The sequence below is a fragment of the Anser anser genome, assembly GCF_964211835.1.
Source record: "Anser anser genome assembly, chromosome: 2".
Lineage (NCBI taxonomy): Eukaryota > Metazoa > Chordata > Aves > Anseriformes > Anatidae > Anser > Anser anser.
The window spans coordinates 141,750,901-141,769,124 of NC_139721.1; the positions used below are offsets into that span (position 1 = coordinate 141,750,901).

At 40.6% G+C, this 18,224-nt stretch overlaps 1 protein-coding gene across 5 annotated transcripts in view; it reads left to right on the plus strand.

Moving 5' to 3' along the window:
* The first annotated feature begins 384 nt into the window (after positions 1-384).
* CACNB2 (calcium voltage-gated channel auxiliary subunit beta 2) overlaps positions 385-18,224 on the plus strand; it is a 243,918-nt gene continuing 226,078 nt past the window's right edge. For 2 of the 5 annotated variants that reach the window (XM_083824604.1, XM_083824609.1), the window contains exons 1-2: positions 479-1,151; positions 12,554-12,646. In XM_083824604.1, coding sequence (XP_083680730.1) covers positions 1,056-1,151; positions 12,554-12,646 — 189 coding nt within the window. In that variant the 5' untranslated portion in view covers positions 479-1,055. Of the gene's footprint in view, positions 1,152-12,553; positions 12,647-18,224 lie in introns of all 5 variants that reach the window. The other 3 variants (XM_083824605.1, XM_083824603.1, XM_083824608.1) reach the window with 3 other exon arrangements.

Here is an 18,224-nt window from a genome sequence, read left to right on the forward strand (position 1 = left end):
TGATTGTTCATTGTTTTAAATGAACTGATAAGAGACTTCATGAATGCAAAGTGATATCAGATAGACCAGCTTCTCTCTTGTGCTGCCTGGAGCATCGCCTGGTCCAGTCCAAAGACAACGAGGAGTTGTAACAAGTCTTCCTCTACAAAACATGCTCTGCCTGTGGCTGTTGCGTTGTGTGCTGATGTGCTCAGAGGCTGCATCTCTCCAGGCAGTCGTCATCTCGGGGGTGCGGGTTTTTTTTCCTGGTTTTGAAGAGATCTTTCAAACACCTGCCACGAGGTACACGATAACTACATTGAAATTTCCCTACTGTAGGCAGCGGGCTCCATCCCACCTGCCAGCTAGGAATTCCTCCTCCCTTGTCGAGGTGTGCGTGAGGATGTCCGAGGACGGGAAGAAGGAGTACCCTCTAGGCAGGGGACCAGGAGTTTCGGAGGAGCTCTTTGAGCAGCACAGCCCCGGCCGTGGCGGGGGGCGAGAGCGCTGAGAGGGGGGTCGGGGGAGGGTGGGCAACCGACCCCCAGCAAGCCTGCGGGGGGGTGCTGTCATCCCGGAGGCTCCATGAGCACCTCACCAGCGGCTCGCCCACCACCTCGAGGGGAACCACAGCGCCTGCATCCCTCTCCCCCCGCTTCACCCCCGGGGCCCAAACTTCTCCGCCCGCCCCCGCGGCGCCCGGCGGGGAGGCAGGCACCGCCCCGCTGCCGCCGCCCGGTAGGTGCCGGGAGGGAGATGCTCGCTGTCACTTTCCCTCTCCCCCACGCACCGCCCCCTGCCCTCCCTCCATCCCTCCTTCCCTCCCTCCCTCCCTCCCTCACCCGCCGCCGGCGGTGCCCCGTCCCCCGGCGCCGCGCTGCGCGCTCCCCGCCGGCTGCAGGCAGGGCCGAGCCGCCGCCCGCTTCCCCCCCCTAAAAGAAAAAAAAAGGAAAAAAAAAAAAAAGAAAAGAAAAAGAAAAACCCCACCCCGGGCATGGCCGGGCGCTGAGGGGGCGCCCCACCGGCTCAGCTCGGCTCTGCCCCGCCGAGGGGGCTTGGCGGGCAGCTCCACTCCAATGGTGCAGAGCGACATGTCCAAATCGCCCCCCAGCCCGGCGCAGGAGGTGCAGATGGAGCTGCTGGACAACCCCCCGCCCGCGGCGGCGGCGCAGGTAGGGCAGGGGGAGGCACGGCTCGGCCGGAGCCCCGGGGCTGCGGCGGCAGCGGGGAGGGCTCGGGGCGCTGCCGGCCGGGGAGGGGGGGCTGTCGGGGGGGTGCCGGAGCGCCCGGCCCTTCAACTTGGCCCCCCCGCCGGCACAACAAAGTTTGACGGCTCTGCTCGGCCGCCCCCCTCCCCTAAAGGGCGCTTGGGTAAGGCGTCCGGCGGGATGCTCGGCGCCGCAGACCCGAGAAGCCAGCGGTTACCCGGAGGGTAGGTGCGTAGGGATGTGCTGCCGCTGGGATGTTCGCCGTGCACGTATAAATCACGGCTGGGGTTCTGCAGGGACCTGTTGTGCCTCTACCTGATGCTCGCCCCGCGCTGCTGCCCCGGCCCCATCGGGTACCCAGGCTGGGAACAGCCTCTGTGGCTGGGGGAAGGATCCCTGCTGCTGGCCCAGCACCACTGCCAGGGGGCCGGAGGTGCTGAGCACGCTGCAGATTTCAGCTGCTCGATTACGGTGCCGAAGGTGGTTGTACAGTCAGCTCGGAGATTTTAACAACTCGGGCCGAGCACGCTGCCTTCAGGTGGAGGGGTATGGAGAGGGAGACAGGGAGGAGATGTCAGCGCGCCTGGTGAAGGCTCTATTTTGAAAGGTGGTTCCTGTTTAATATATGAACATTGCATAATATCTTCGAGTTTGCAATAGTTGGCTACAAAGACTTTCAGTGCTATTTTTAAACCCAGTAAAAGGGTGGTAAAATCTGATTGCGTGCGTTTTAAATTACAAACATGCTTGTTCTCGTTCGGAGTTTTTTTCCTTTTGGGGTGGCAGTTTTATTTGCTGCTGCCAAAGCTATCCTTGATGCTTTATTTTCTTTGAGAAGGCAGTCCAGTGTCATCATAGGAGTGCTTGATTGCCACAGGAAAATGCTGTCAGTCTCAAAAGACTCGCTGAGTGATCTTTAGGTACTGGGGATGGGTGACAGACGAACAAAATCCAGGCATTGAAACAGAGGCTAGATTAAGCTGAAAAAGTGTTTCTTTGGATGTGAATTTGACTGCAGTCTCCAAGCGCAGAACAGATATTGCAGTAGGGCCATATGCTTTGCCAGCTTCTCCAGAAGTGGTGGCAAGGGAACTAATTTCTGACCTACAAATAGCCCCGTTTTTATATCTTTTCAGCCCTAAGCACAGATTGGTGACTGTCAAATCATATGGTGCCTCGCTACTATGGATACGTGTCAAATGCTGATCATAAAATTGGTTTTCACCCCTCCTTTTAACTAGGTATAAAGAACCTCTGTTTAGAGAGGAAGGATAGTTTGCGAACACCTACAGTATTTGTATTTCAGATAAAGTACTTCTATTTTATAGAATTGGTTTCTGAACACCTACAGCCAAAAAGATCCACTTTTTAAGAGAGTGGTAATTCAGCTTTTTGGCTCAGTGAGTAATTTTCAGGGCTTGGAACCAAAGTCTATCAGGCAAAACAAGAATCACATCTTCTCCATATATATATATATTCCAGTCGTACATAAACCTTTGGTGTGGAAGGAACAAGATTATGGAAACAAAAGAGCTCTTTGTCTGAATAATAGCGTTCAGTTAATTCCTTAGCACGCGCTGCACTGAGACAATTACTCTGATTTGGGTTTTTGCTCCATTAACGTGATTTCCAGAAAATCAATATGGTAAGATCTCGCTGCTTTAGAAAATGCTCACAGTGAGAAGGAGAAGCTTAATGAGTGCTTGTGAATCATTAAGTAGATTGCCTACAGGTCCTTCAGTTATGCCCACTGCTATCTTTTTCACTGAGGAACATGAGTATCAATCCTAGAAATATTTCATGCCAAGTAAGTAATGCATCTGGAAGAAAAAAATATGCAAGCTTACAGAGTGATGTCACTCCTAAAAGTGTTCACTCCAAAGTACTACTTCTGGTAATTATGATTTAGCGAAATACAATTAAAGAGCCTTTGTATGCTTGTAACAAGCCTCAAAATTTCTTTTATCTAAGAATTTTACTTTTGCGAAGCTGAGGATTTCTTTTAATCTGGCTGTACATCATGGTTGATATCTTGGACTATCTCATGGCTGTCCATAGATTTTGGCCAAACTTGTCACCGCTTGGCAGAGGCACGAATATAGTTAACATTCTGCAAGCAATTTCTCTTAAAAGATTCTTAAATATGTGAGCTATTCCTAGATAGTCTTTGAAAAAAAATCTATTTCTTATTTTTATAATGTATTTTTCTAATAACATCTGCAAACAAAATAAAATCCCTATAGGTGTTGATCCTGGCAGTCACACTGTACTTTTCCTGAGAATTTCTTTGCAAGAGAATACCTTGGGGGCAAAGTATTTATGTTTGTTTCTGTATTACCTAGAATAGTGTGGCTTTTTGGTCTATATTACTATAAATACGTAGTTCTAGGTACTCTCTGTGATCTGAGTCCATACAGGGCTTGTGATATACCTTTAGATGCCCACTTTTGTCCACATGTCTGCACATGTTAACAGTTACACTATTCACAACGTCCGTGCATATGTCAGTGCAAAGTAGTAGTTTTAGGTATGACCCTTCTGTAATAAACTCAGCAATTGCTTTTCAAAAATCACAAAACAAGCAAACTGTTGAAATGTATTTGTGTGATGATCTATATCTGATTTTTAAAAAATCAACTTCATTGCCTTATTTAAATCTTTATTTCAAGTACCTCTCAAACCTAGAAATCTGAATTACTAGAATATTTAGATTAGTCAATTAACGCAGATGCTATGCTGATTTGTTTATAATATATTACAACATAACGTATTAATTCCTTTCACGGTAATTCTTGGTCCCTCTTCTTCTCCTTTCCTCCCCTGCTATTTAATTTTTTTTTTTCTGACCCTACTTCAGAGTCCATCAATTCCCAGAAATCATTGGAATAAATTTCTATTTCATCCTACAGCTTCCCAGGTTGTGTCATAAGAATGGTCAAAGCAAGTCAAATCAGGAAATTACATGGGATATTTCAAAGAAAATATAACGAAACCTTGTACCAGGCAACTATAGGCTACCTTGCTGAGGGAGGAGGTAGCCTTCCCTGGACGAATTCCTCCCTATTCCTCATTACCATTTTCCTCCTGTTCTTTTTCTTGCCTTGTTATCTATCATCTGTCAATGCAGGTCGTAACAACCTGACACATTTTAAATGAAAACAGTTCCTTTCTTGATTGTTTTCCTCAGCTCCTTCACTTGCATTTAGATTTCCCCTATGCTCTGATACTGTTCCATGTCAGAGTCTGAAGGCTTCCCTTCCCAGTCTAAAGGCTGCATCGTCCCAGGAGCACTTGCTTGTGGCGTGTGGAGGCTGCCCTCTGCCCTGAGCCCAGCTGCAGCTGAAGCTTGAATTGCTGAAGGTGAACTGCAGGCATGGGGTTAGGGATGGGCTTGCTCATTTTTCATTGTGTATTGACCACGACTGATGCTGACGTGAATTTTAGAGCAGCATGCATGCTGGTGGCTCCAGAACATCAGCTTAGTTATTTGGCCCTGGCTATGACTGTTGTCCTTCCTGGATCTCCAGCTGTCTTTTCAGTTGCATAGCACCATCCCCTCTCTGCCTGTCTTGTGGTAATGAGAAATAAAGGGAATAAGCAGAGATTTATTCTCCACAGATTAATCACAGTGCCCTCTGCTGCTCTGTTTCAGCTAAGCTGATTTATCACAATTCACACCCAGTTTACCTGTTCTTCAAATAAACATTTTGCAACAGCATATTTCCCAGTACTAACTTGTGAGAATACTTTGTAAGTGATAAACAAACAGAACTTATATCCCTTTTCTTACTTAAATAATAACAATAGCCATTTATTTTGGAGGCATGGAAGGTTTTACTCTCTTCTGGCAGCATTCCTACAAGCCAGATCCAATCTTGCTGGAGCCTAACAGAGTGTATACAAATGAAGAAGAGATGAAGTCAAACTCCATTCATTGGACTTTCTCATGGTGCTAGGCAAGAGGTAGTGTTTTCTCTCCCAACATGTTAACCTCCTTTTGGCATTGTAGTCCTTGCTGACAAAAATACATTTTATTAGTCTTTGACTAAAGAAAGCCCTTCAAGTTTCAGCTGTTACTTTTCTGATGATTCTTCTTTGCTCTTAGGGGTTGTTTTACGTTGTCCCAAACTTCACCAATAATAGGTAGAGCTCTTGCATGGTCGTCTCTTCCAGAGACATTTATTTGCCACTTGGATATTGCACGTTATCAGCATATGTGGGTTATAGTTATTGTTTTTTACATTTTTCTAGACTGTGAAATCCCTCTGAAACAATTCAGCAGCTTCACTCCTAACTCGTTTGAGTATGTTAGCCATTTTCTAGAGGCGATCTCTGTTTTTGTCTTGTTTTGTCTCTAGGTTTATAAATTCAAACTGTTATGGATGAAAAGTTCCTGTATGCTTCCAGGCTTGGCTTCTCTGGAGTCTCAGATACTTTTACTTTTGCTTCTTTTTCTCAGTTCTTTTCTGTGCCAGGACAGAAGAGTTTCAAAATAACACAAAGCAACTGAAATCAGCCTTCCTGCCCTCCAAGGGCTTGCCTTAGTCTCTGTCAGCAAGGCAGGGGGAAGCTTCCGTGTAGCTGGCTGTGCTTCCCTGCAAATCTCTTTCTGTCACAGAGTCAGATCTCTTCTGCTGTTTACTTGTGTAAGAGAAATACAGAAATCCCTGGAGAGCACGCGGGGAGGAGCAGGCACGTGGCCTACAACTATAGCAAACAAGCTTAAGAAGCTGCAGGAGGCACAGTGGGACTTATACATGATCTCCAGTGCCTAGTGATGTTATCTGCTGCTGTTTTGCCAAGTGAGGAACAGACATCTTCATCATTGGTGTAATGGGGGGATGGGCAGCAGATTTTGACCAAGGTGGTTTCTTGGGTTACTGGGGAGGAGGAGAGCAGGCCAGGTCTGGTGGAGTGGAAAATGTGGGTGACCTGGCCTGGGGCCAGGGCAACAGCACTGGGAGATGGCTCAGAAGCATAGGGACTGGTGAGAATTGGGCTATTTCTAGTTGCAGTGTTGGCAAACCAGCACCGGCCAGCAGAGAGGAGCATCAAAGATTTCTCAGCAGAAATGGGGTTTCTTTTTTTTTTTTTTTCTGTGGAGAGGAAAGAATCATGTCATATTTTTTCTTTTTTTGTGTGTATGTGTTTCTTTTGTTTTATTTTGGTTTGTTTGTTTTATTGATATAGATATAAGATTTTAAAGGACTGTGGAATGGCCTTAGCAGACTCAGCATTGTAGCTTGCGTGAACTCAATGACTGTATATGGAGATCCTCACCTTGATAGTATTTCTCAGGGGAACCCATTGTCTTCTCTGAACTGTGTTATAGCAAATGGTGTTTGCTTGAAAAAACCCAGGTTTTGACACCTAACCTTGGGATTCTTCTCTGCTATAGGAACATGAGCCTGTGCTCCTCAGGCAATTTCTTCACTGAAGGTATGTCACAGGGCTGAGTACCTATTACAGGGCTGCACTAGTGTTGGATGCGTAAGGTGACCTGAAACCCCAGCCTTGAGACAGAGGCAAGCCAGGATATGTTTCTGTGCCAATCATTTCCTTATTATCCCCATTCCTATTGTGGAATGGAGCCATGGAGTCCTGGGAAGCTTATCATTGATGTCTGTGTATGTCTTCCAACCCTCAGCTGTACTGTCTGAAAACTGACCACCCATCCTTTATGAAACTAGTGAGATTTGAGGTGCAAAGATGAGAAATATTCATGCCTCTTTCTGTAGCTGACCCATTATACCTAAAGACTTGATATATATATATATTATTTATAGATAATATATATATATATTTAAAGTGATGAATGTGAGGTTTTACAGTTACTCACCAGATGACTATGCCATCCAGTCGCTGAAGGGTGTCGTCCCTGGGTGGTGTCATGCCTGGCTGTTGACCAGAGAGGGTCCAGGAGCACTGCAGGACCTACAGGAACTTTCTCTGTTGCCGTATCACAAGGAATTGATTGAAATAGCTAATGATTATTTTTTCTAAGAGATGGACAGAGATGAATGTACATATTCTGCACCGACTTGGGATGCTATTCTTCAACTGGGACATGGGCATTTTAAAATATCTTTCAAAGTTTTTGCATGGGAAGGAAAAATACCTACACTTTAATTTCTGACTTTTCTAGAAATTGTTTATTCTTTCAGGGGGTCACTCATTTCCCTCACCTCTAGGTATTCTATTGATCCTTGTAATTGATCATTTGTTCATCTGAGATCATGTAAGCTTCATTCCAGCTCTGGATTTTATTTTTGATTTCCTAGTTTTGTTCTCTCCAGTTCCTTCCTTGCATCATTTGCTGTTTCAAGACCCGAATCCAATTTGATTTTGATGCATAAATCTTCGACACCTTCTTTTATTCTTTGAATAGGACCAGCAGGCTAATTTTTTAACAGTTCATCTTTGCCATTAACCATGGTATCAGTCTCAATAACTGATGATATTCTACCGATTGTAGTTAGTAAAGGTTCAGGCTTGCCCTGTGTATACTTCTCTTTGCATAAAATACCATTGGAGTGGTTGATTGGGAAGGGCATTTTTTAAGACTTTCACTGAAGATCAGTTCCTTAGATGTAGATAGTTGGTCATTTGAAATGTTTTATTACCTCTTCCAAGTGATAGTATTTTGCTGTAGTGATAAACCATGCCTCCTGCTTGTCATGTGTGTTAGAGGATTAAATGTAACAGATGGATGCTTTTTATGTGTTGAGGCAGAACCTCATTAAAATTAAAGGGTTTCACTGAGCAACACTAATCTCATCTGTTTGCAATAACTTGAGGTAGTTGTATATGAAACTGTTAATTATCAGGAAACTGCTGTGCATGCCTCTAATATTTCATATGATTCCCATATTTTGTTTGATTACATGGGACGAATAAAAGTTGCACAATGTACTTTCATGTCAGAGTTGGAAAGCAGTCTTTGCTTCGTTAAGGCTCTGTTGATGAAATGTTTTTTGCAAGATGACTTTGGTAGGATTTTTGTTTGTTTGTTTGTTTGTTTTTAAGGCCTCGCATATTCTGCTAGATACTTTAAGAAGCTGTAAAACATAAATGCATGTATTGTGTTTCTCGTCTCTGGCAACTCCACCAATTTTAAAAGAACTTCACACATCTGACTGATAAACCATGCTACAGTTCTGATCTTGTAAACACTTACATGTATACATAAGTTCATTTGTGTAAGAAGTTATGTTGAAATCCAGTGGGAATGTTTTCGTCAGAAAACATTTTATGTAAACAGTCTTGTTTATAGGGCTGAAATCTGTTGTATTAAAATTAGCTGAGTCAAGTTATGGGATGGCTTAGGTAGCTGGTTGTGCAGGGTTTATGGCTGTTCTGGTAGGCAGGACTACTGTGTAGTTTAAGGAAGGCTGCCCCAGGTTGCTGCTTTTGCTGGCCAATGTCCGCATGTCGTGATTCAGCCCTTTATTTTTAGCTATCTAATTACAGCCAACTGCTGCACAGAACATAGATAAGGCAACTAATTTTAATATGAAAATCACAGTAAGATATTTGGTTCATTGTGGAAAAAAAATCTTTTTTTCTTTTTTTTTTTTCCAGAATTGCAAGTAACTGGCAGATTTTTTTATTATTATTATTATTATTTTGGTATAAAGGTCTTGTTCTTGCAAAAAGCACTTACGGTTAAAATAAAAAAAAAATAAAAAGCAAAACATAATGAATATGACACCATGAGTTTTCATGATTTTCCATATGACAGAGACGTTTAATCATTTTTTTAAATCTGTTTGTGGAAGACTTGTCATATGTTTAGAACAAAGTTTCAGACATTTCTGACTTTGGAAATAAACTTGGAAGGCCTAGAAGACAAATATAATCCCAGATTGGTAACCTTTAAAATAACAAAAACAGCGGTCAAGTCACATATGCTGAAATTGATCCCCTTTCCTCTAATTCAGAAACAGTCCATGCAAAAAAAGCAGCTGTTAGACTGACCGTCCCTACACCCTATAGACATGGCCTGCCATCCTGTCAAACATTTCTTCTGTGTAAAGTTAGCATTCCATTTGTGTCCTTGAATAGTTTTCACTTAAATAAGGCTAGAACAAAAATGTGCAGGCTGCTGTGCACACAAAATAAATAAACAAGCAAATAAATAATTAAAAAAATAAAAACCAGCAACTGAAAAATCAAGGTAAGCGTGAGTTTGAGGTGGATTTGCACTGTGATGTTGCCTGAAATAAATGCTCTTAGTTGTTGCTACGCAGGTAGAGAAGTAGTTTGTCTGTGCCTATAATGCATTTTTATTCTGGTCTTGTTTATTTTACCCTCATATTTGTACCCCCAGATACAGTTCCTGTTTTGCCATTGTAGTAATATTTTGCACTATAAAACTTGTAATATGATTCTATAAGTATATATTGAAGAAACTAGGTACAAATACAGGAATGTGACTGTAGAAGAGAATATATGTACATTTTTCTAGTATCTTCTTGGGGATTACACAATACTATAGTGTACATTATGAAATTGCCTAGATACTGTGATCTTTATGTAGTTTCTTTATACTCTTGAACTGATATGTGGATGTTTTGAATTCTTCATATTCTTTTTTTCTTAAAATATTTTAGTATCCTTCCACAAAAAATGGAGAAAAGATGGTCAGAATGTTGACAAGTAACTGTGCCATCATAGTTACTTCAGTAGTAGCAATTTTTAATAACTGGAAAATTTTGATTAAAATCAGTTGTTTTATTTAAAGACCATCAATGTCAAAGATATATTTTTTTATATTTTATGTACCTTAGTATTCTATTGTATTGTGTGGAAAAAGACAGTACTCTAAGAACTGTCTATTCTAACAGTAATTGGAAAATAATTTGAATAATGTTCTGTTAACAGTGCTTCCAATCTACTTTTTATTCTTAGAGATCTATGAAGTCCTTTGTATTACCAAAATGTTCTTCTGTTGTCAAAGATCCCTTTTAGAAATGCAACCATGTGAAATCATTCCTCATTCAATTTCCATTTTACATTTTGTGACTTGACTCATCAGAAAGTCATATTTTCATCCCCATAATGTGCAGCATGCTGATTTTTGTATTGTTCTGTGTTAAACAACATGTATATAGTACGAAATCACATGCAGTTCGGTTTTCACAGGACACCAGAATGGTTGAGGCTGGAAGGGACTGCTTGAGGTCATCTGGTTCAGCCCACTGCTCAAGCAGGGACACCAAGACTGCCCAGGACCTTGTTCAGATGGCTTCTGATCTCCAAGGACAGAGATTCTACAACCTCTCTTTTTTTAATATTATTATTAATTATTATTATAATTATCAAATACTAGAGTTCAGCCAGTGCTCTGAAGTCTCCTAGAATCAACATTAACGGTTCAGATACAGCCTGAGATTGTTCTGTTGCATCTCTTGGAGAGAAGTTATCTGCATTTATTGATTTGAAAAATGATCTTAAGTTAGTAGTGGCTATTTGTCATCCTCCAGTTACTTTTAGACTCCAAATTATTCTCTCATATTTATCATGTGTTAGCTATGAGTTAAAGCTCAGATCTTGAGGTCGTGATCTTAAAAATCTGCCAGAATGAGATATTAAGTGTGCCTCCAAGCCTGCGCAGGAACCCATCCTTCCCTGTTATGAAAACTGATGGGACTCATGCCTGAAACTCAGCGTGGTGCTCTGAAGATTGCCCAAACTCAGGGAAGAACATGCTTGATGCACCCAAGCAGAGTTTTATCCCGGGGTTTGCTGTCTCAGGGCCAGCTTGCCAGGAGTGTTGTGTTGTAATACATTCATAGGCACATTTGCCAATAAGCTGATCATAGTTTTCTTATGGTGTCTAAATGCAGGACCAACAGCAGCAGCTTAGGGCCAAAGACAGCAACAGGATGGGGATTCATGGACTTGAATTCTAGGAAACAATAATGGATAAATAATGGATAAATAATACAACTAGTATATTGTTGTGGAGGTATCAGCACACTAGCACACTCTTATCAAGAGGCTTTTTTGTTGTTGTTATGTTTTAAGGAGAACAATGAGATTTCTGTAAAGGAATTTTTATTCTTGGGAGAAGAATTGTGAGATAGTCTGGGGGAAGATATGAATCAATTAATTGAAAATTTAGCGTGTAGGTGACGGAGGCTGGTAGTTATTTTTGTTTTTGTTTTTGTTTTCTCCCTGACTTATTGTACAACTTGAAAGTTCAGTGCTGAATGCAAGATGAGAGCTAAGATTGGGAATAAGCCAAGGCAGACCTTGAAAGTGAAGATAAAGACCCTATTTATTGCAGGGAACTGTGGGAGGTATTTAAAGACAGGAGACGTGATCTACAGAGATGGATTAGTAAAATGACCTTTACAGCAGAGTGATGAGTGAGACAAAATTGCATTTATCAATCTTGAGGAAAATAATATTTGAAGTAGTCAAGATGTGGTTTTGTTGTAAGTTTAGATGAACTTAAGAAACATGACTAGATACAAAGGTGTGTATCTCAATGTAGTTTTGCAGAGTCAATCTTTGGAATTTTGCTTTACCTGGAGGGAATGCTCTGGGAAGGGTTCAGGATGGTGTCATGACATGGTTTACAGTCATCCCAAAAATAAGTGCTTGCAAATAGCATGGTTTTAAGTTTTTTTTTAATTTGTTATACAATATTTATTGATGGTTTGCACTCATCTCACAGAACAAATAACTTGGGAGGGTGTGTTAGCCATTTGCTGTGTTTCCGAAACATAGTTTAATAATTTTTACTTCAGCCAACAATTGCTTTCTCCCTTTGTATTTTTGATTTCTTAGTAGATACAATTGATGTCTTTTTAGTTATACATTTATCCTTTTTCTAGTTAGATATTTTGTCCTTCTTTATTTATTTTGCTACTTTTCCTTACTTCAACTGTTTTTAATAGTTGATTATATGTTCTTCCTCAGTTGTAACATTGTATTTGAATCAACAAGGTGTTGGTCACTTCTCACTGTTTACTGTTCCCTCTGCTGACCTGGCTCGTAGCTGTGATGTACTGGAGACTGGTCCAGTATCACCTTTCCTAGTTTGTGTATTTAAGCTAGCTGCAAAGCAAACTGTGTTTTTTAATCGTTATGACTTGTGTGAATAATACGACAAATATACAAGTCTATAAATGGTCCTTCAAATCTGAATGTGAAAAATAAACATTCATGGCTCAATTGGCCAAATCTAGTTGTGTTATGCACGTAGCCCCATCAGTTACTGAATGCGTGCTTATTAATTGGCACAAAGCTGATCATTTGAATCCCTGCTAGCCTAGCAGATTTCAATAATGCTTGTACTGAGAGCTGTCTGTGTAACATAAACTAACTCGTGTCTATTTTTTTTTTTCTTTTAACAGTCTTACAGTAAAGGGGCAAGAAGAAAAAACCGATTTAAAGGTTCAGATGGGAGTACATCTTCTGACACTACCTCTAACAGTTTCGTACGCCAGGTATGTGTTTTTCAGCTTCTTAGACTGGAAGACTTGCTGATGTTAATGTTCAAATAATTTTCTTTTACAAATTGTCAAATCAAAGAGTGATACTGTAGCCTGAGAAATAGCAAAGGTCTCTGCCAAGACAAGGAAAAATATTTGGTTGCTATTGTTTTGATCTTGGCAGAAAAATACTTTTTTTATTTCTTATTCATTTCCATGTATAGTAGATTTCTATTATTTTTGTTTCTGTAATGCTGTCAGGTGATTAAAGCTGGAGAAGGAGGAGGTGGAGTCTGATGGAAGCGCCTAAAGTTGCAACATTTGGGAGAAAGCATCAAAACCCTACCAGTCCTAGGAATTTCCTGCTTAAAATAATGCTGTGCAAGGCAGTATTAACTTTGATGATTTCCACCCACATCGCAGTGTTATTTTAAGACATAGGTTGGAGGAGAAATCCCTGGCAGCATTGTGCCCATCGTAAGGATGCTGAAAGGCCTGTGGAGGATAGAGGGGTGCTATAGGCTCCCATAGCCTGTGCCCACTCATGTGTGTTTGGGGTGCCCCCTCACACAGAGCCTCATGGACCCACCCAGACCTGCGTGGGTGGTTGGAGAACAGATCAAGCAGGTCAACAGAGGTGATGAAAAATGCAGTGAAGGGCATCCAGAGCCTGGTGTGGTCTTTGGCTGCAGACTGGTGCTACTGAGGCTGTGCTTGCATGGAAGGAGATTGAATTTCTGCATGCTTATGTTGGAGAAGAACCTGGAGAGCATGAAAGGTACTCTGACTATGCCTGTCCAAAGAGAAATACAGGTTTTCATGCCCTGCTGATTTAAGCTGTAGTTTTACAAGCGTAGACTTTGTCATCTTTTTTGGAGGGTTTCTGGAATTCAGGAGGTTTCATTGCAGAGTTTTTGGTTTTACCATAAGGAAACACCAGACTTACCTCTCACTGGCTTGTCTTCCTGTGTTTCTCCAGCTCAAAACATTCAGTGACTCCACTGCTGTTGCACTGGTTGTTTCAGTACGCATCTTCTGTTTACAAAATATTTCTGCTTTTTCCTGCTGCAGTCATGCTGGCAGGTTTTGTGATAGGCTGTGGATTTGATAAAGGCAGGTCCGTATTACATTTCAATGTCTGTTGGACATAGGTTTGAAATGTTACTTGGTCATGAGAATTCATCAGTGGCAATAAAAAACATGAAGGTAGAAACCCTGGTTCAATAAATTATTAATATATGGCATTTTGTTCTGTTTAAAAATACTCTGAAAAAAAAAAAAGCAGTCAAAGTAGCATTTAGGAGTGGCAGCAGATCTCCCTGTCCCAAGCATTCTTTGTAAGGAAATCTGTATTGCTGTTTTCCTTAGCCTCCTCATGAATGTTGAGCTCAGCTTGGAACATTTTTAGCAGACTACGAGTGTTTATTTTACACCAGCTGCACACAGTTCTTTGCCTTTCTTGTTTACTTAAATGAGGTCTGAAATTGGTCTTAAATATCCCTTCTTGCTGTCATTCATGGGAGCAGGGCAAGGAGGATGGATGATCAAACTCCATATAGATGTTGAGGTGGATTCCTGTACTCTGGCGATCTGACTGACTCCATAGAGTGTGGGGCATGATTAATCAAATCTTTGAAAGCAAACTTACAAATCAGGGTAGGTGAGCTACAGTCTAAAAGTGTCTGTATCTTTTCCAATGCTACGAGGGGAAAGTAGACCATGACTATGTCAAGTACAGATTTTTAGAGAGGAGATTTATATATTTCCCTGAAGTAAATCTAAGTTCAGTAGTTACACAAGTGATATAATACAAATGACTGAAGGGTGAAATGAGCTTCAGGAAAAAATCAGATTTAATAGATTGCTGAAGCAAAGCTCAGTATTGAGATGGTATTGTGACTGAAGATAATGAAGGGATGTTAACAGATAAATATATGTTATTATGCATTGTCCAAAAATTATATTTATATATATATATAAATACAAAACATTCCTAGTAAATGATGTATAGGTAGAGATTGAGTTGAAGAAGATGTATAGGAGAAATGCATCTTCACAGTTGCTGGTACAGAGTTTATTTCAGAGCTTATATTGCATCTTCAAGAGGCTTACCTGCTCTGATCGTCCCCCTGGGACAGCTTGCGTTTCTCCGGTATTAATGAAGATGTGACACCAGTCACCAGGTGCAGTCACATTCTGCTGTCTCAGCTGCTCTGTCCTTCTCTCAGTGGTGCATATTGCCTGCTCCGTGTGTCTGTCTTCCTTGGAGGATATTTTACATGCTATAAATGTATGTAATTGTGAGAAAAAGTGAGTGCAAGAAATTGCCGTTTCTACTGAGATGGGTGAATGTTGCAGAAAAGCAGCAGAAAAATAAACCCCAAGCCAGCAGAATCAATCATGCATCCATTTATTTTACTTTATTTTATTTTAGTGTTACCTTAAAACTGGAAAGTCATTTTTTGCATGGAGAGGTGTTTGCTGTTTTTTTTTTTTTCAGTTGCTGTGATCTATACATGGTTACACACAACCTCTTTGTTTCAGCAGTGCTCATGATGCCTACTGCTGCCTTTTTTTCCTCCACTTTTTTCCTTCCCCCTCACTTCCTGTCTCCTTTCACATTTACTTTGAACTTGTCCTGCAACTTTTATATGCATCTCTACAAATACTCCCTTCTGCAGTCAAGAAGGAATCCTGATTGTCCTGAACATCTATTGCTAAGGGCTGTCTACATTACTCATAAAGAAGGAGGAATGTCTGGAAGGTGTTTTTGCGTCTTCTTTAGCTGATCTGGCCTTAAACTGGGAGAGCTGGGAAAGTCGTGCAGATTCTTGTTGCAGGAATTGATGGGAAATGGTGCTGAAAGAGAGAAGAGAAGTATGTCTACGTCCTGAAAGAATGTTCTGTATGTGTAAGGCAGTGGAGATGCTGTGCAAGAACAAGTTGTGTATAGGATTCAGTCATCTGAATCCAGGGAGGCACTGGCCATTTAAGTTAAAGCTGCTGCAAGGGAAGGGAGTTAGTGTCTATTACTTACATTGACAAAGCTTTATTGTGTTTACATTTTACTATTTCCTTAAAGACATATGCACCTCTGGCTCCAATATGTGCACCTGGCAACTTTCCTGCAATGCATACCAAATACTATGTAGTAAAAACTATGCCATCTTAGTTTTATTTGAATGACAAAGAACAAAGTGACATTTTATTCAAATTGCTTGAAAATTCCTGCTGTTGTATAAGGAGTATGAAATGCACCCTGCACAACTCTATGCACAATGATCTTTTCCATTTAAATTTGTTTTTCAAAGTACTGAAATAGAGAAGAGCCATATATAAAAGAAGCATTAAATTGAAACAAGAGCAAATTTAAAAATGGTTCTGTTCCATCCAATTGAATCTCATCTGTACTGTGAATTTTATCTGTTATAGATTTTTATTTCTATTTTTCTCTTGTGATACTGAAAACCTATAAGGTTTTAGGATAATGCTTTGGATTATATCCCAATCTGTTAATATTAGCAGAATTATTTGTTTAGTTTTGCGTCCAGAATGTTATTTATGAAGTTGGAGCTTAAGAAAATAACAACAACTTGGCGTTCCTTCCACTTGCAAGCAGCTCCTGCTTGACTTTTCAGTAGCAAGAGAGGGAGAGGGAGAGGGAGGGAAGCGTTTTTTTTTTTTTTCCTTGTGTCGTGTTGTGAACTCGTATTGGCAATTACGCAGTGTATTTGGAAAGGAGAAGCCTCGCTGCACACCATGCTTTAATCAGCTCCTAACTAACTTTAATCAGTTGTCTTTAGGGAGATAAAGAACATTGTGTTATATAGTTTTCATCATCTTTTCTGAGCTTTGGAGTGATAAGCAGCTTGTTCTTGGGGTTAGCTATGAAAGACTGAATTGAATCTGATCTGTACTTGCTGCCATTTTGACTGATGCATGGTAATGATTTTGTTCCCAAGGGTTTTTCAAAATACAGATCAGACAAAATATTTTGCAGACAACACTGTGGCACTTCCCAGCAACATTATTTCAAGCAAATTGCATGTTCTGATAGCATTACATATTTTGTGGTTGCACTTTAGGACCTGTATTTGTCAAGGTTTTATTTTAAATCCTAATGATTAATCACAGAGGCAGTCTGAGTTGTTGGGATTTCTATGTATTGCAAAGACAGATTAGGTTGTGAAATAGACTGCGGACTTGCTTACTGAAATATTTAAGGTTTTACAAATCTGTTTTTTTTTTTTTTTTTTTTTGCCTTTAAATATTGGCTTGATGCCTGTTACACTGTGTTCACTCAAAAACACAGCTATAAATAATTATGTAGGGAATTCATTATTCTGCTACTTTCCTCTAAGGACATTTGCCTAGCTGTGTAATTACCTATTGAATTTTATGAATGGTAAAACTAAGATTTGCACTGAAAAACTATTGGAAAATATTGACTTAGTTTTGCTCATAAACAAGCCTCTTAGTCGTGAGTTCACCAGAGATTCAGGCTGTGTCAGAAATTTCTTCCCGTTCTTTTAATTGATTTTCTTCCAGATATAGAGTTTAGCTTTGATTTTCCTTTTTGCGAGTGGAAGAGCTGTTGTATTCAGTTCGTACATGCAGCCTGCCAGTCTGTGCATTTACAGGCTGAGCCACAAAGAGGTAGTGCAGCCTGGGGACAGGCATTAGCTTTGGTGTTAGTGCCTAGGACTAGCAATCTTCTGCTGAAAAACTGCATGTGCTTTCTCTGCTAGCACTATTCTTGCTTCATGAAGACTGTGTGTGAACAAGATTGTGGCTAGCCAGAATATCTAAATTTAAAAAGGCTCATTTGCAATTAAATATATTCTTACAGTCTTTGTGTGCCTTTAATTATGAGATGTGTTTGGCTTGTAGAGAAAAAAGGAGCTTTTCAGACTTGCCTTTAGCTTTTATACATAACAAAACGATGTGTGTCAGAAATTTCTAGAGGTATTGTGCAAACACTGATTGTAATACACGAAAACATATACCTACTATTCTGCTTAATTTTATCATCTTTTATTTCTGAAGCTTCTGTCTGGGAATATTTTGTTAAGTTCATCGTGTTTCTGGTCTCATTTGTACTGATTTCACTGAAGGCAATGCCAGTGATGCCTGTGGCCTGTACTTGCTATTGTGGCTGCATTGAAGCTGTACATGACACATGCTACAGCATCTGCTCATTTGAAACAGATTAAAACCTTTGTTTTGTGGGTTTTAAATTTGATGGAATTGAAGGATCTTATGTTTTTCACTGTGAAATACAAGGTTTTGAAGGGAATGTATTGAACTTGGACAAAGCCAGCTTAAGTCATGGTTTGTATATAGAGTGTGATTTTGGTACAGCTTTCTTCTTTTGGCAGTAGTGGGAGCTGGCAAGCTCCGCTGTTAAGGCCGGAATGCGACCATAAATCATGGTCAGGCAGTGTTGTTTCAGGGTGATGTGCTTTTTGTGTCAAGCAATATTAATCTGTCTTTAGTCAAATCCAGTGAATCTCTATTTATTATGATACTAAATTAGATAATGTCTCTAAGAGTAGTGCTTGTATAGGAAAGAGAGTATATTTTATGTATTTCT